This window comes from Spermophilus citellus (assembly GCF_964194105.1).
Source record: "Spermophilus citellus genome assembly, chromosome: 5".
NCBI lineage: Eukaryota > Metazoa > Chordata > Mammalia > Rodentia > Sciuridae > Spermophilus > Spermophilus citellus.
Window position 1 is genome coordinate 18,517,077 of NC_138186.1, and position 18,415 is coordinate 18,535,491.

At 44.9% G+C, this 18,415-nt stretch overlaps 1 protein-coding gene across 1 annotated transcript in view; it reads left to right on the top strand.

Moving 5' to 3' along the window:
* The window catches only part of F13A1 (coagulation factor XIII A chain), a 161,475-nt gene that overhangs the window by 115,304 nt on the left and 27,756 nt on the right, over positions 1–18,415 (top strand). The window contains exons 10-12 of the mRNA XM_081294903.1: positions 101–189; positions 8,860–9,013; positions 16,208–16,495. Of these exons, the coding sequence (XP_081151029.1) occupies positions 101–189; positions 8,860–9,013; positions 16,208–16,495 (531 nt within the window). The remainder of the gene's footprint in view (positions 1–100; positions 190–8,859; positions 9,014–16,207; positions 16,496–18,415) is intronic.

Below are 18,415 nucleotides of genomic sequence, written 5' to 3' on the forward strand. Positions count from 1 at the left end.
TGGTCTCTTTAGTGCCACACTCAGTGCTATGGCCTGTCCAGTATGTGGGCAGGATTAGAGACAGAAAAAAACTCATGCCACCTTCCTCTGTGTGACCCAGGCATGTACCGGTGTGGCCCCGCCTCGGTTCAAGCCGTCAAGCACGGCCACGTCTGCTTCCAGTTTGACGCACCCTTCGTGTTTGCCGAGGTGAGTGGAAAGCCGGAGGAAAGCACCGTTTCCCTCCCCGACCTCTTAACACTCGAAAGGATAAGACGCAAGGTTGTGACGTCCCCATTCCCAGGTACAGGGTGTATGCTTCGTGTTTACAAAGCTAGTTAGACAGCTTTCCGACCTTCAGGATCTTAATGTTAAATGAAATTCTTATTTAATAGTTTTCTTTCCTTGATGTTTCTCAGTTGTTTTTCTACCAAAAGCAAATAATCTCCTAACCTTAGCTGAGTTCTCTGTGCCCACAAACTCACTGGTATCAGTGGCTCCAGAGAAATCAAAGGACTAACTGGATCACTCAAGTGAGATTGGTAGAGACAGTCCATGAATGGAAGTTTCAGGGTATTTGTCTCCCATCTCAGGCCAGCCCAGCAATCTGTGTAACACAAAACACACACACACACACACACACACACACACACACACCCCAAGTGTAGTCTTTGGGCACTACAATCTACATCCTGCTACTCCAGGCTCGTTATAAGGAGGACAGAGAGGGAGGTACAAAGGGAGCTGCTCCAGTCGAGAAATGCAACCCAATTAATGGGTTCATGGGACCCTTGGGTCAAGAGTCTGAAATTGCAGAACGGAGTAGGGGCCAGAGGAAGAGGGAGCCATTGAGGGGTGCTCCAAGGAGAGCACCCACGATCAAGTGAAATGTAAAGAGGTGTCAGGTAAAGAAGGCTCGGCTAGGAAGCTGCCCAGGGGGTGAGGGGATGTTTGAAAGGCTGAGAGGCAGAACTTCCCCGGAATATATTTGCACCAATAAATACACTGAACACTCTCTCCCGTGCATTGAGTTCTTACTAGGTAGTCACTTTGTCTACCCTTTGATGCTCTTAGCAATCCTTTAAAATGGGCATTAAGATTCTCCCCCTTCTCCAGAAAGGAAAATTGAAGGAAAGAGTCTTTAAATGACCTTTCCACCCTCATCTAGCTAATAAATATTAATCCTAAGATTTCAGCTCAAGCTGGTAAGTGCTACAGGCAGCGTACGCTAAAAGGAGTAAATGGTCATTAGTAGTGTGTGCCAGGCCCTGTGCTGTGGAACTCAGAGGCTCCTGTCCTTGGGAAGCATGATTCCGGTTGGGAGGGGCAGTGTACCAACACCCATGAGTGGTACGAGGGCACCCTGAAACTAATCAGGTGAGCAGTACAGTCAGCATAGGACCTGCATTTATGCCTAAAGGTGCATTAGCTGGGAAACTGCACCCAGGAAATGAAGCAGAACATCAAAGAGCACAAGGCACTGTCTGAGGAAAGGGGGACCCAGGTACAGACAAGGATGATACCCCATGAAAGTGCACATGGTCCCCCACTTACAATCGCTCCATCTGTGATTTTTCAACTTTGCGTTGGTGCAAAAGCCATGCACATTCAGTAAAACCCATGCTTCAGAGTTTGAATTTGGACCTTTTCCTGGCAGGATCCTCTTGGGCGATGCTGGGCAGCAGCCACCAGCTGCAGCTCCTGATTAGCCCCCAGCAGGGAGAAATAAAACCAACCCCAAAAGGCCGTGATGCTCAGCTGAGGCTCTTGACAGGTCAGGTGTAGTAAATCCATTTTCAACTTTGGATCTCTCCAACTTACAATGCACTTACTGGGGCACAACCCTATCATAAGTCAAAGGACATCTGTGTAGCCCTAGTAACAGGAGCAGAGCAACATGGGGTTGCGTGGGAGAGATTATTAGTACTTATTTAGGCAAAGGTGTTAGAAAGAGGAAGGAAGGAATTTTAGAAAGAGGGGGATGACTGGAGCATCCTAATGCCATGTAGGGAAAATTAAACGCTCTGCAGACCAGGGTACCAGTGAGGCACCAGGCTGTCACACCATGAAGACTGAAGGGAGTCCACTTGGGAAGCCTGATGTCCTGAGAGATTTGTCCTTCATCTTGGAAGCCAGGGAGAGACCTCACTGAGGAGGAGTGAGAACCAGGGCACTGGTGGCCTTGTGGCACATGGATGGGATGGAACTGTCATTGGAGGTAGGGGACCAGCCAAGGGGCGGAGTTACCCCCTCCCTGCCAAAGATGAAAAGGGCCTGCACTAGACACAGGACAAGAGCAGGGGAAGGAGGAGGCAGCATGGAGCATGGGGAATGAAGCAGGTGGTAAAATAAGTGTCAATATTCAGACAGCAAAATCGGGGATCTGAAATCCATGAAAGGAGCTGCTTTCCCGGCACTGTACCTGCCGCCATTGCAGCTTCTAGAAGTCTCTGGAGACCAGGCTGACTGTACTTGGAATTTTATCTGTTTGATTTCACTTTGGGATTTGAAGATTTGTACAAACCTCCCCAGCTGCCATCCGATAGTTTACAATGCTCCGAGAAGCTCTTAATGGGAAATCTCTCTAAAATCCACAAAACCCTCTTTTTATATTTTTTTATTATGCTTTATGGCTGCGACGAAGGAGAGAGGGGAAGGCCCTCCCTGCACAGGCGAACGGACTAATGGCTGCTAATGCAAGCACTTTGGGCTGTTATTAAATATAAATCAGGGTGTTAGGAATGTCATAGGGATTTGCAGGTTATAATCACTTCCCTCTCACCCACCGTGGAGTTGTGCTTTGGCAGGGGGAGGGGGGAAGCTCTGGGGCTGAAGTGGGGGTGAACAGAGCTGGAGGACCCCACGCAGGGCAGGGCCCAGGGCAGGGCCCAGGGCAGGGCGCAGGGTGTGCCTCAGGTCGGTGGCGCTGGCTCCTGCCTCCCCCTCCTCCTTGCTACATCACCCTCCTCTTGCTGCCCCAGGGTTTGCCTGTTCTTTCCTCTCATGGTGACCACGGTCTCCATCATCCCTCCCTCATTCCTGGACCAGGTCAAGCATCATGTTCACTGACTTGTCTTAGAGGAGTGCGCATGGAGAGAATCCTCCCTTCCTTTCTTCCGTGGAGGAAAGTGATCCTTCACGTTTCTAGATTTCTGCCGGCCCTTGAAGCCTGATTTCTGACCCCTGCCCCCTCATGCCTTCTTCACCATGGTGAGTCCCTCCAACTCTGAAGGTCCTCCTGCCTCTTCTCTCCCCAACCCAGGGTGGCCCGGGGCTTCTAAAGAGATGAGAAGAGAGCAGAGGTTCTCTGTCACTGGGGTCATCCGAGTCCCCAGGCTCAGCAGACACTTGGGTTCTTAGCGAAGAATTCGCTACTCCTGTTAGCAAGACATTTTGCAGATTGTCTTTGAAGATGTTGCTCTTCCATCTTGACTTCTGATTGGCTCGCTGCCTGCTTTGCGCATCTCAGCCCAGACCCACACACGCATGCGCACATGCACGTGGGAACACTCGCCCGCTCTCCGGGCTCTGAGACGACTTTTACAGCAGCCCTGACGGCCCCTCAGGTCCTCGTTAACCACCCCCACTGCTCCGGAGGCTGCTCCTTCCCTGCTTCTGGGCCAGTCAGTCTCCGTAGGCAACTTGTGCAGCTGATTCTTAGTAGATACTTTGCTCTCAATTCAAACTTGTCAATGTTTGAAAACTTGCAGCTCATCTTCTAAACATCTTCCATTCAGATCTAAAATAATTCATCCATTCATTCAACTAAGAGATAAAACTTAAGAATCTTTTTTTTTTAAGTTTTCTTCTTATCCTTCTTCATGCATCTTGTTGGAAATACCTTTAAAAAATAGCCCGGATCCAACCATTTCCCTGATCACCGTCCTTACCCTCTGAGCTCTGCACACTGCACTGAGCTCTCTGAAGTTGCCTCCTAATTCACCTCCCTATCCCTGCTCTTATTCTTCTCCTATCTATTCTCCAAAAAAAACAGTCAAAATTATCCTTTAAAATGTAAATTCAAAGTTGTCCCTCTCCTGCCCTGAATCTTCCAGTGGAAGATTCCTAGCAGCCTTACAATTAAATTGAATAGGAAGCTTCCAGAGTTTCTGGGTGATCCGGTCCTTTGCTTTCCGGACACCCCACCCCTTGCTGATTTCCCTCCAGCCCTCTTGATCTTCTTTCTCTTCTGGAAGCATCCAGACATGCTCTTGAGTTTTTACCCACACTATCCTTTTGCCTAGGAGAGGGACACTCTCCGTTTGTCCTCTCTTCCTATGGCGGAGGACAAATTTGCATGTCCTGTTCCCTCACTGCATTCAGGTCTCTGCTTCGGTCACCTCTTCAAAGAGGTCTTCAGTCTCCCCAATCCTACTTGAAAGATTGCTACCTGCCCTGATTTTCTCCACCTGCCCTGCCTTGGTGTTTATTTTCATCTTTCTAAAATAGAAGCATCAGGAAGGTAGAATCTGTTGTATTCTCACTGCTGAGAGCATATTCGGTGTCTAGCAAATTGTTGTTCTTTCATTGTTGAACGATACGATCAAGCAAACGAGCTGCTAGAATAGCATTGAAGAGAAGTGCTCCAGTGCTGGCAGTTCTGCTGGGGGAAAAGGCATGTGTAGAAAGCACAAGAGAGCACACACGGAGGCCTGGCACAGTCCCCAGCCGAGGACAGGGCCAGCACAGGGATGGTTAATTGGTGATTGTGCCAGGAAGGTCCCCTGGCCCAGCTGGGCACCCATTGCCTCCATATGCTCCTGACAAAGCAGCATGCTCTCTGCGGATCATTCAGTGAGGTTATCTCCACTTGGGAAAAAATGGACAAACCAAAGTCAACTCTGTCCTTGGTCCTGAAACTAAAAAAGCAAGTCCATCCTCGGCAGAGGTCTCAGCTTCTGCCAGCTGTGCAGATGCGTTTATATTCTTTGGGTGGAAGTTTGCAGAGAGAACCCTCGAGCCTCTGAGGCCTCAGCCCACCTTTGCTGAGCTCCTGGGCCTCTGAGAAATGACAGAAGCTACATGGGAAGTGCTTGTGTCTGACGGAGAGGCAAGGGTGTTGCATCGGGAAAGAATATCAGATTTTGTGTCAAGATGCTCAATTTGACATGAGCATTACCCCTTCCATCTGTAGGGATAGAACTACATGATCACTAAGACCCTTCTCCATTTAAAACAGGGAGAATAAATAACCCTGAAACCTGAAGAGTTTCCATAAGTAACTCTACCGACCAGCCCTGTGAAGAAAGTATTATGTAAACTAGGTTCAGAGAGACTGAGTAACTCAACCAAAGTCTCACAGCTCAAGTGCAATATTCCTTGCAGTACACCCTTGAGCTTAACAATGGTCCTACTATATAGAGTCATTTGGTCTTGGTGGAACCTATCAGTGGTTTTTATTTGTTTCTTTGTTTGTTTTTCTTTCTTAAAAGCCCCTCAGTGATTCTTCTATAAAGAACCATTACACTAGTGGCCAAAACTGAAAAGAAAGCTTGCCAATGTCACTTGGAAAGAGGACTTTCCCTCCACCTCCCACCCCCAATATATATATACACAAAATCCATCCCATCTATGTGTTTCCCATTTTCTCTCTACAAGGGACAGGGTTGTTGGGCTGGACTGGGATTTTAGGCTCAATTAACTTCTTAACCCCTGCTCAAGGGGAGCCCAGGATTTGCCACCTTGATATTTAACCTTGTCTCTCTAGAAAGCCATGAGCTGCTGTGAGGGCTGTTATTAAAAGGCTATTTGTTTCGACAGCGGCAGGTGGAGGAGGAGCCCCCTGGGCATGCATGGCCCCCTCCAGAGGGAATGCCAAAGTTCTCAGGCAACTCACTTAAAGTTTCCTTAACTTATTTCTGAAAATGACAAATATGCCTTAGATAGGTTCTCTGTCCCTTCCTGTCCTGATGCTTGATTGCATATTTGAGACTTTTATTTCATGTGGCTAGCACCATTGAGTTCTGCTGAAGACTGGGGTCACCATCAATTACCCTCAGAAATCTGATTCTCAAGTGTGGAAACACCAAAGCCCCAAGCCTGGTAGTATTCATGGCTCTATGGGGTCATATGGAGGAGGAAGTCGACTATGAAGCCCAGGTACATCGGCCATGGGCCAGCCCCAGGTGAAGCTCAAGGGGATGAGCCATGGGCCAGCCTGGGATAAAGGTCAAGAGGACAAACTAGGAGTTGGCTGAGGACTTAATACTTCTCCACTCCCTCCAAGCCACAATCACTTTGCCTGAGCCTTCTGAGTTTTGGCAATCTCACATCTAAAGTACGGATAATGATGTAGACCTCACAGAATTGTTGTGTTTCAAGATATCCTTGAAACATTGAGGATATTCAGGAAATGTTGGCTACCTCCTTCCCTAATAGAGAACAGACTTCATGAAAATTCACAACATTTTGTGGGAACTTGGAGAAAATTTGATCTCTGTAACCTCAATTTTAAAAGTTAGGAATACAACATCTTGTTTCCCCAGTACCTAATAATGGCCATTCCATTTTTACTCAATTTTGAGATTTTTCAAGTCATATTCACATAGATCCGATCTCAGTCTGGCCTCAGAGCTTCTATAAGGTCGGCAGAACAAGTGTAGTTAACTTTCATGTTATAGAAGCAGGAACTGAAGTTCGTAGAGGTTAATATGACCTTCTCAAATGAATGCACCCAGGATCAGAGCTTCTGGTAGCTAACCCAGTGTCTCTCTCAAGACCTTCCTCCCAGGTGCTGCACCTGCCAATCCCTCTGACTATCTCAGTCTTCCTTCCCTCCATTCTTTACTTCTCAAACTCCTAAGCATCCTACATGTTTCAACTTGGTTGCTACTTTCTAGCTAACCCCCTTTCTCTGCCACCATCCCAGGTACTCCCAAGTATCTTATCTTCCTAAGGTACTTATTCTACTGAAATGCAGGAGTTCATTAAAATTGCCCAATACATCTTTTAAAAATATAATAGACTTAGAGTCCCACCCAAGACCTTAACAAAACATTTCTTAATTTTTTTTTAACTTATCCAGGGGATCTTCATGCATGGAATCTCCCTTACTACTGTGTAAGCCTTATTTGGAGGGACCAAATCTATTCTGTTCGTTATGAGAACTCTGGCACTTTGAACAACATCTGAGAATACTATTAAATAATTCATACTTATCAATAACATGTGCTGAGTGTGAGCTCTATGTCAGGCACCATGATAAATAGTTTGCATGCATTTATTTCAGTTAATACTGCTGGCCATCAAGAAGGAACTATTATTACCCTACTTAAAGAGAAGGGAAATGAGGCTGAGAAAGGGACTTGGAAAATATATAGAAAATACATCATGAATATGTATTTTCATGTTTCCTACCTGCTACTATGCTAATCAAAGAAACACCCAAGAAAAGTATTATAAAAAATGCAATAACAGTCTCTGGGAGAATCAATTTTCAAGCACAGATTTAGAACCTTGGAGGAGTTTGGGGATCATGAATTATGGTCCCAAGATACTATTTCCAAGTAGCACATTTTGCTTGCTGAACCACCAAAAAATTCCTTGAACTTCTCTTGGATGATCTAGTCTTATCCTTCTACTAAAATACTTTTGGCTGCAAGTTACAAAATTAATATGGCCCAAACAGTCGGAGATTTGCTTTTCTCATTTAAGAGACCCTGCAGCAGGCAGTTCCAAGGGTGGTTTAGCCACTGAATGGCATCACCAAGCCCGCAGACCCTCTCCTCGTTCTATTCTGCCAGCTTCTGATTGGCAGTGGTGTTTCTCTTTACTGTCCTGAGGTGGTTATGGCACTTCAAACATCACTTTGCATGGAAATATCTGAAAGCAGGAAGAGAAAGACAGACTCTCCCACGTACCTCTCCCTCCTTTTGCAAAGGAGGAATTCTTCCTGGGAAGACACTTGACAGACCTCTTCTAGAAGGAGGTCACACCCTCTACCAGCTTAAAAGAGGTGCAAGAAGGCGAGAAATGGACATAAAATCCTTCTGGCTGACTCAAAAGTGGCTGCATTTACCAGTATGAAAATGGGAAAAGGAGATGGTTGCTGCTGATAGCCCCAGCCCCAGATAGCCTTCATTTAAATTACTCATGAGTACTCAGATGCATATTCTTACTTCAAAATGATCTTACAATGAGCGTGGTCCTAGGAATCCAGTGCTGTTGAAGAAAGGGGCGATGCAACTCTAGGGATCTCTAGATGTCCACCCCCATGGAAAGTTAAAGATTTTAGTGACAAGGACATTTTGATTTTGCCTTTTAAAAAAATACAGACATAATATTTGTACATCTTTATGTATACATGTGGTAATTTGATACATGTATACAACGTGTAATAAATCAGGGTCATAATTTCCATCTCTTCAACCATTAATTATTTTTGTGTTGGGAATGTTTTACTCTTCTAGTCATCTTAAAATATATTCTAAATTGTTTTAATCAATAATTACCCGACTGTGATAGACAGACGGACAGAGAGAACAAATTCCTCATCTCTCTCTTTTTTTTTTTTTTGGTGTTCTGTATTGAAATACTTTCCATTCTTTCCCAATCTTTAGTAATCACTCTTTCACTCCTTTCTTCCACAAGATTGACTTTTTAGTTTCCACAAAGGAAAACATGTAGGATTTGTCTTTCTGCGTCTGGTTTATTTCAACTAAAATAATGACCTCCAGTCCCATCTGTGTTGCTGCAAATGATAGGTTTTTGATTGTTGCAATGTCTGAATACTATGGCATTGTCTATACGCCACATTTTCTTTATCCATTCATCTACTCATGGGCACCTAGGTTGATTCCATATTTCAGCTATTGTGAGCAGTGCTTTGATTGGCAACAAGGTCCTGTGATGATGATGAATATTCTCCTCTCCTGTTTCCAGGTCAACAGTGATCTTATTTACATCACAGCTAAAAAAGACGGCACTCACGTGGTAGAAACCTTGGATACCACCCACATTGGAAAACTAATTGTAACCAAACAACTTGAAGGAGACGGCATACAGGATATTACTGATACTTACAAATTCCAAGAAGGTAATTTACCTCAATTGAATTATTTTTTTAAAAGTTTTGCTCCAGTTCATGCAGCATACAGTCACTGTCACCCTGAAATGTGTTTTAGAAAGCACCCTGGCATTTGAAGCATTTGGAAGTCAAAATTCTCATGAGTGAAAGACACATCACAGCTTCAGTTCTCCATTGTAGTTTTATTTGGTTGCTTGCTTTGGGCAGAATTCTCCTTCCCTTGGCTTGTGAAATTAGTTGGTTCAAAGTTGTATGTATTTAAACAGAATATAGAATATGTTCTTGTTGACAAGGACCTTCATTTTAAATAATCCTTTTAGAACACACGATATAACTAATATAATCTTATCTTTAGTCCAATAATAGAAATTTAAATAACTGCTTCACATTTGTTTAGTACTTTACAAATTATTTTTAATACATTGTTCCACTGAATTGTCATAGAAACCCCATGATGGAGGTAATGTAATATTAATAGGTTAGTAATGTCTCACTAATTCAGGTCAATTATGTTTAAGGCCAGTTTCAATTATAAAATAATGTTATAGTGGGGTTCTTTTTGTTAACTTTGATTGTACAGAATACTCCAAATGACACTATTGAGTTCAATTTCATCTCAATCAATACTGAGTGTCTCCACAATTGGTTTGGTGTGAGGCCTCCTAGCAGAGAGCAGGACATAGTTTCTGTCCCCAGGCAAGAGATAGGATTATTATTCAGAGAACAAAGAAGATGGATACTTGATCCAACCAGGAGATGCAGAAAAAAGTGAAGCTCAGGAAGAGAGGTCACAGACCTCAGCTAAAGAAAGCTGGACAGAGCTTCCAGGCAGTAGGAACATAGTCCAGTATGTTTGGGGTCCTGCAGGCCTTAACAATGCATCATGCTCAGACGCCCAGTAACCAAAGACAAAGCTTCCCAAGGTCAATCAGGGCCAGGAGGTGAGGATGTTGGGTGTCTTAATGGGAAACGTGGAATATATTTTGCAAATGATTCACCTCCAGATATTCTTGAGTGCGGCATTTATTTTGGTGAATGGATAAAAATGATAAGTAATTAGCATATACCTAAATATTTATCGGTATTCCTGAAGTGCTAAGGAGTGCAGGAATTGTTTAAAATATTTTAGACAGTCTCCTTGCTCTTATTTACAAAAGCAATTTGCACTATAAAGAAAAAGCTTGCTGAATTAAAAATAAGGGTGCCTCATGTTAGAAATTCAGAATTTTTGTCATTTGAACTAGTGAATTTTTACTGCATTTCTGAAAAGGTTGCTTCTCTCCTTCATTCGGTTATTATCATCCATGGCATGACATAGATAAAAAGGGTTCTTTTTCCTTTTCCCTGAAAGAAAACTTTAAAAAAAAGCACAATAAAACAAAACAAACAAGCAATGCCCTCTTATTATAGAATTACAAACAAAAAGATTTAGAAAGGGAAAAAAAAGAGAAATTCCATAGAAAATGTGAAAGAAACTAGCTGCAATGTTCTCTCATTAGATGTTCCTGCATTCATCTGTTCAACAGCTTGCACTTAACCATCTGCTGCATTGCAAGTACTGTCTGGGGTGGGGGCTTGCAGGGACCTGCCTTCTTCTCCAGCTGCAGAAAAAAACAGAATCAAGCACTGGCCAGGCTGGGTGAGAATTGCTCGGCACAGGCAGACAGATGTTGCCCCCAACCCAGACTCGGGTCAGGGAGGGCCTTGTGGTCCTCACCATACATATTACTTCTGCTGTACTTATAGGGGCTGTCATCCTTTTCCAAGTAGATATGAAGGAGCAATTCATTTATTCCCATCTTGGGGCCCCCCAGAAGGGGTGCTGTGATTTATCCACCTGTTTAATACATTGAATCAGCACCTCCTGTGTGCTAGCGCACTGGGCACAGAGCAGTGATCACAACACTGATGCTGAAGAATAGATGGGCAATGTTGGGGAGCACTGGGGTGCAAGTTCTCCAGGAAAAGTCAGGGAGACAGAGAATACAGTGTGGACTTTCTTACTCTGGGAGAATGAAAGGTGAGCTCCTAAGCTCAGAGCAGTCAGCAAGCCACACAACCAGATATCTTCTCCAAAACAGGCAGCAGAACGCAACTGCCATTAACTGTCAGGCTCATCGGTGACAGGTGACAGTGAAGGCCAAATCAGGAAGGGGACAGCATCCGATGCCAGGAGAGGAAAGATCAAAAGTATTCCATGAAAGAGAATTTGGGGGATTGGTTAGACAAAGACCAAAATAAATAAAATGCACCAAATGTTTGTAGAGAAGACTTCTGAGGTCCTGGCCTCCAGAATTGGGCAAGAAAACCAGGATCAGAGCGAGGTCAGTGTGTGTTCTGATCCAACTGGAAGACCTCCTACATCCACGTACATAGTTGTAAGAGACCACCCCCCCCCCATGCTGCTTCTGGGCTGGAGTTTGATTCCAGGTGAATAATTAGTCTCTTAATCAAGGCTGGCATCTACATTTCAAACTATAATTTTGGAAAGGATGGCATGGAGTGCTATTTGGAGAAGGATGCTGAGAATCCCTCTGAATGGTGAGGAGGGTGATGGATTGTTGATGTCTGCCACGGACAGACAGTAGAGGGCTGGCTGTGTGCGCGCCACTCTGATCCTCATAGCGAATCCCTCATATAATTTCTCTGCATCCACAAGCACTGAGTGTGGATACTAAAGCATGGAGTCGAGTAAAAACATAGAAAAGAACTTCTGACCAGACTTGGGGATCAATCATCTTAATTAATTAAATTGCAAGAAGATCATTTTTTCCACTTTGACAAATGAAAGCTTAATATCAATTTTATGACTTTGTTTTTTTTTTCAAAATATAAGATTCAGCAACTATAAAGCATTGAAAACCAGAATTCGGAAAGCTTACACTATAGTGATCTGTCTTCTTTTATGATGGTGTCTCCACACCAGTCCTTCTTTACTCCATTAATTATGACCCCTCTGTCACATATTTTCATCTACCCTGCTCTAGTTTTTCCTTTCAATTAGCATTGCAGTATTTGCTACGTTAAACAAACAAACAAAAAATTTAGCAGGGCATGATGGCGCACACCTGTAATCTCAGTGGCTTGGGAGGCTGAGGCAGGAGGACTTCGAGTTCCAAGCCAGCCTCAGCAATTTAGTGACGCCCTAAGAAACTTAGTGAGACCCTGTCTCTAAATATTAAAAAATAGCTGGGGATGTGGCTCAGTGGTTAAGTGGCTCTGGGTTCAATCCCTGGTACAAAAAAAAAAAAATCACAAAACCCTTTTCAAGTGTATTCCACACCAAACGTGCCTCGTTGTGTCTTTGCAATGTGTTTTCATCTTGAAAGAGCTGCCTGAATGTAAGTCCTTTCCTTCTTTTCCTTTCTTTCTTTTCCCATTTGCACCCTGATTTCTGCTCCCAGCATACCCTGGAAGCTCTTCTTCCCAAGTTTGGGTGATGATAATTTCTTCCAAGAAAAATAACAACTCTAGCTTCTCCACCTCATCCTCCCCTTCCTTCAGTCTAACCCCTGCCTTGCTGCTCAAGGGATATTACCTGACATTTAAGCCAGAGCCTGTTACAGCACTGCTCAAAAGCCCTCGCTGTCTTCCCGTTGCATTCAGAGCTTTGCAATCACAAGGTCTCTCTTTGGTTGAGTCTTTGACACTCCCCCCTCACTACACCTCCTGGCAATGCCCCACAGACACCAGACACAGCACCAGGCACACTGCTGCCAGTTCCTCCAGCAACCCAAGCTCCTGCTCACCCCCATGCCTCTGCTTACTGTGTTGAAACCCCCCCCCTCCCAAAAGGCTCCCTGCCCCCAGGCAGGTGGAGGGTCTCTCCTTCATGTCCCCAGACACTCCACCAACATCTGCCCCAGCATCTGGGATGTGCGTGTCTACACTGTGATTGTTCTCCACTTGTCCCTTTGGTGCCCATGAGGGCTGTGTTTCCATCATGCCTCGCACTTTGCCTGAGACATCACGGAGGTTATCACAGCACCAAATGACCACCTGAATGGTCACCAAAACAGCACTTTCCAGATGGGGTTAATTGCATGCAAAATGATTTAAACTGGACTATTTAAACTTATTCTGAAGATGGAAGCCTTCATAATAATTTTAAATAGTCCAGTTTAAATCTCTGGCTGAAAGCAGCTTGTGTCTGCAAACCTAGATCCTTCAGCCAGGAGGCCCCAGGTCCTGGGGACTCAGAGGCACATAAGACAGACCCTGTCCCTGGAGCTAGGACTCAGCAGGGGAGGTGATGTCATGCAGAGGCAAGTGCTCTGATGAGGAAAAGGAAAAAAATACATGTGTTTTAGAAAGAGATGAGAGGACTAGGGTTTGGGCACACATTGCACAGAGCGGGGAGGGGCTCAAGCAGCTGACATTGGAGCTAAGATCAGGACATGAGAAGAGGCTTCATCCAACATAAAAAGATGGTATTACTTCCTAGTTAACAGGGAGATATTTTGACCTTGCTCCTGAAGGCTACAGAGGAATCTCAGAAAATACAATCTCTCTTTAAATAACCTCTCGTATCACTACTGGATTGCCTGTGGCCCTGAATTTTGTAAGATACCAGAGCACAGAGGATAACTGCCGAGAAACAGGAATTACTCTATCAGGCTCTGGGAAACCTCAAAATTCTCTCTTGCTGGGCCCATCCTTCCGGTAATAGCCCAGTCGGCCTCTGCCTGGCAGTGCCCTGCTCTCAGGGCAGGTGCTTCCCCAGAAGGAGGCCCAAGGGTCCACCAGCCAGGACATCTCTCTGGTTGCTCCCAGCTCCACACAAGCTTTTTCTCCTCCCCTTCCCCTCTCACAGCCAGCTCAGCTTCTGTCCCCAAAGGCAGCACCTCTCTCCTCTCCTTCCCGCTGCTGGAATTTGCCTCCTGCCTTTTACCTAAATGCATATTTGGCCCCCATCCAAAGTGCTGATCATTACTGCCCTCTCGCTCACGGACCCGTCTGCCAGATGATGTCCGCTAAAATATCTCACAGCACTTTCTGTTGCCCTGGCCCCACTGCCTGCTTCCCTTCATTATCTTCCTCCTATTGATCCCTCAACGTGTGCTGTAGCCAGTGCTTGTCCTAGACCAATGTGTTTCTGGCACATTCTTGCAGTCTTGACAATCGGGGAAATTGTTCACACATACACACACACATCCACGTTTGCCCAAAACACCTGCTGGCATTTCCTCTGTCCTTCCAGAGGGTCTTCCATTCATTATGCATCTACTCCCTGTGATCCACCTAACCACTCCACGATGAAGCTGTCCTGATTTTGCAGATGTGGCAATGGATGACATCACAGTGCCTCGCTGGTGGAGTTGTTGGATGAGGTGGTGCACAGGCATCTATCCCAACGCCTGACACATAATTAGCACTTAATAGGAGTCATGATTAATTGGCCTCCTCACCATCACTGCATTCAATTATTCACTAAAGTAGAAGATAATATCTTAACATTAACATAATTATAAAAACCAGCATTCTTTATTTAAAGTGTCTTTTTTTTTCTACTAGCCATTGTGGTGACTGGTTTTTACAAGTCAAGGAATTTGCCTTCATCTCTTCATCTCTGTCCTCCATGATGTATGAGGATATCAGAAGCACCAAGCTCATTTCTGAAGCCAAACATTTCATGTAAAACTCTGGGGGGGACAGTTAGCCTGGAGTCAGGCTAATGGGAGTTTTCCTCTTCCAAAGAAAACCCTTTCTCTATCTCCCCCTGCCCTCATCTCCAACCCAACCACCTCAATAACTCTGCAAGACACTCCCTCAAAACAGCATCCGCATCTCAAACTGCACTAGAACTTTGGTGCACCCCAAGTCAATGGACAGCCCTTTAAACACAGCTCAGCATCAAGAGTATATGAGATATTTGTGTTCAGGAAAATTGAACAGGTCTCCTTTCTGGAGTGTTTTTCTTAATTTTTTTTTTCATTTTTTAATTGGTGCATTATAGTTGTACACAGTGGTGGGGTTTGTTGTTACATATTTGGACATGCACACAATATAGCAGTATGATTTGGCCAATATAATTCCCCATTATTTCTTCTTTCCCTCCCCTCCTCCTACCTCCTGGTCCCTTTACTCTACCGATCTCCCTTTGTTGTTTATGTGATCTCCTCGCCCTTTCTTTTCCTGTTTCCCCTCTAATTTGACCTTCTGAATTTGGCTTATTTCACTTAACATAATGGTCTCTAGCTTCATCCATTTTCCTACGAATGACCCAATTTCATTTTTCTTTATGGCTGAGTAAAACTCCACTGTGTGTGTATCTACCACACTTTCTGTATCCATTCGTCTGTTGGACACCTAGCCTGGTTCAAGTTTGGCTATTGTGAATGGTGCTGCTGTAAACTTGGGTGTCCATGGGGATTCAAGCAGTGGCATTACTGCTTCTCAGCAAAGTGGGTGAGACAGGGACTTCTGTAGGGCTTTTTATCTCAGAGCCTCTGATAGGCCTGGGAAGGCTGTGAACCTTTAGCTATCTCTAGACAACTCAGGGTTATTCCAGCAGATCTAACCCAGAAACAGGGAAGACTAGTTAGCATCTTGCCAGATCCCTATGTCCTGGGGTGGCCATGATTTGGGAAAACTTTCCGCACTCTGCCAACAGCCAACTGACCACCTTGGAAGATAGAGAAGGGTGGGGCAGGAGCCCTCCAGAGTCAACACAGAAAGGAACAATTGGAAAAGGCCAGATTGGGAAGAGAAGGAAGAGGGGCTTATATGTGGGAGAAGGAACATCCAGGAGCCAGAGAAAGCTTATATTGCAGGAGGTGGGACAGAAAGAGACAACTATTTCCAAAATCCTTGCTTAGTGGACTCCAGATTCCAGCTCTATGGCTAGGACTCAGGGCAGGAAAGAAATTGACACCATAGTTTGAGAAGAGTTCGATTTTTATTTAATTTTACCTGCTGCACCCTGGACTAATGGCCCTGGAGAAACAACCCTAAGAGCAACACCTTTCATAACCTTCTTTCCAGACAGACCTTGGCATGGCCACCTACTCACCCAGCATCCCAAGTAGATGGCTGCCTCTCCAAGAACCTCATTTTGCAGTATTTATAACAAAAATAATCACAGGGGAAGTGGTGAACCTTCCCAGGCAGCCAACCAGGGCAGTGCGGTGTGTTTATGCAGATAACACTCTCTTTGGTGGATTGTACTTTTCCCCCCCATCATTATCTCTGAGTCTTTTCTAGGTCAAGAGGAAGAGCGGCTGGCCCTAGAGACAGCGCTCATGTATGGAGCTAAGAAGGCCCTCAACACAGAGGGCGTGGTCAAATCGAGATCAGACGTGGACATGGACTTTGAGGTGGAAAATGCCGTGCTGGGAAAGGACTTCAAGATCACCATCACCTTCCGGAACAGGAGCTCCAACCATTACAGCATCTCTGCCTATCTCTCGGGCAACATCACCTTCTACACTGGGGTCTCCAAGACGGAATTCAAGAAGGAGACATTCGACGTGGTGCTGGAGCCCTTATCCTGTAAGCAAACCAGGGTGTGCTTCTCTCAGAACCTGGTATTTGGCTGTCTGTCCCAGTGACTGACAACGCCCACTCATAGCTGTCTGTCAAATTCAAGTTCTCCACAGAGCTCAGGAACGTGAATCACACAGGCAGAATTCTCCTATCCTAGAAATCCTCAGTTTTCATCTTTCTATTTCACACATAGAAGTGAACACTAAAATGTTCAAAGCCAAGAACCCGGTGAGTCATGAGAATTAAAAGTCACCTCACTTCTGGCTACTCAGAGTGTGGTCCCCGTACCAGCAGACCAGCCGTGTCAGCATGCCCAGGAGCCCCTTAGCCATGCAGAATCTCAGGACCCACCCAGGACTCTTGAATCAGAATTTGCATTGTACTAAGATCCCATTCCAAGGGGATTGCACTGTACAAGAAACTGGGAAAGGTGTCCAAATGACCCATCTCTGGAAATAGGCCACTTATTGGTATCTCTCTCCTGAGATAGGAAAGACTTTTGGTGTGTTTTGCTTTACTTACCAAGAAGGTAGAGAGATATAACCTCTGCGTAGAGGCTGTTTCTTAAAATTGATTAGCGAGACGTCTAGGGAGAGACCCCATCCTGAGAGGAAGCTGGAGGCAGAACGTGCCATCCAGGAGCCGTGCAGGGCTTCCGGCTCTCTGCTGTCTCTCATGGGGCTTCCTACTCAGCCTTTGCAGCCTCCCTTGCACACACATTTTTATCACTATAAATATTCAGAATATTTTAAGCAGAGTGGGATCAACATGCGTTAGCTTGCATCCGGGATTACAGTTATGGCTGGTCTCATTTTTCCTGGGGTGCTGGTATCAGTGGCCACACAACTAGCAAAATGACTCAGCCCAAAAGGAACTGGTCTCTGGGCAGAGCACGTGGAGTTGGAGGAGACTGGGAAGGACCCGACAGTTTAGGGCACCAGATTTCTGTTGACCTGACACGTGGCATTGAAGGAAAAATGAAAAAAGGGAATAAAAGGTATGCACACAAGTTTTATAAAGCAGAGGCGAGCAAGATTGATGTGCACCCCCCCCCCCCGGGGGAAACACATGTCTTAATTGTTCTCAAAGTTTCTAGATCTGATGACTCTCCCAGCCCACAGTATCTCTCAGAAAAATGAGGAAGTATCTCTAAAGATTCTAATTCCAAGAAACCTCCCAGAACGTGAAGGAAGTGAATAGGCCTAAACTCGGTAATGTGGCTAACGGTTAAGAAGCACCATGGTATTTTCTTTGAAAACTAGAAGATTTAAGACTTTTATTATTATTATTATTCCAAGAGGGGGGAATGGACTCTCATAGAAAGGAATGGTATGAATGAATGAGCATAGAGCGGTGGCCCACTCCTGTAATTCCAGTGACATTAGAGACCGAGGCAAAAGGATTGCAATTTCGAGGCCAGCCTCAGAAACTGAGCAAGACCCTAAGCAATTTAGTGACACTGAGTCTCAAAACTAAAGGAGGGGGGCAGTGCTGGGGATGTGACTCTGGGTTCAATCCCCAGTACCTATGTCTATATCTAGATCTGTATTTAAATATCCATGTATCTATATCTGGATATCTAGATATATAGACTGAGGAGGAGACCAGTCCTTGTAATTGTTTAGAATGGGAGTCCACCCCACAAACTTGGCCTCTTCTGCACACAGCCAGTTCTCTTTTTATTTATCCACCATGGTATGACATAGCTAGCATGCCAACACCACACCACTTGGATCCTCTAGTCACTGGAATTGTGAGCCAAATAAACTCTTTTCTTTATAAAGTACCCAAGCTCAAGTATTTTGTTAGAGCAATGGAAAACAGATTAAATCAGGAGTAAAAAAATGGTGGATACAGGACATATAAGAATTCTTATGGGGCTGGGGATGTGGCTCAAGCAGTAGCGCACTCGCCTTGCATGCGTGC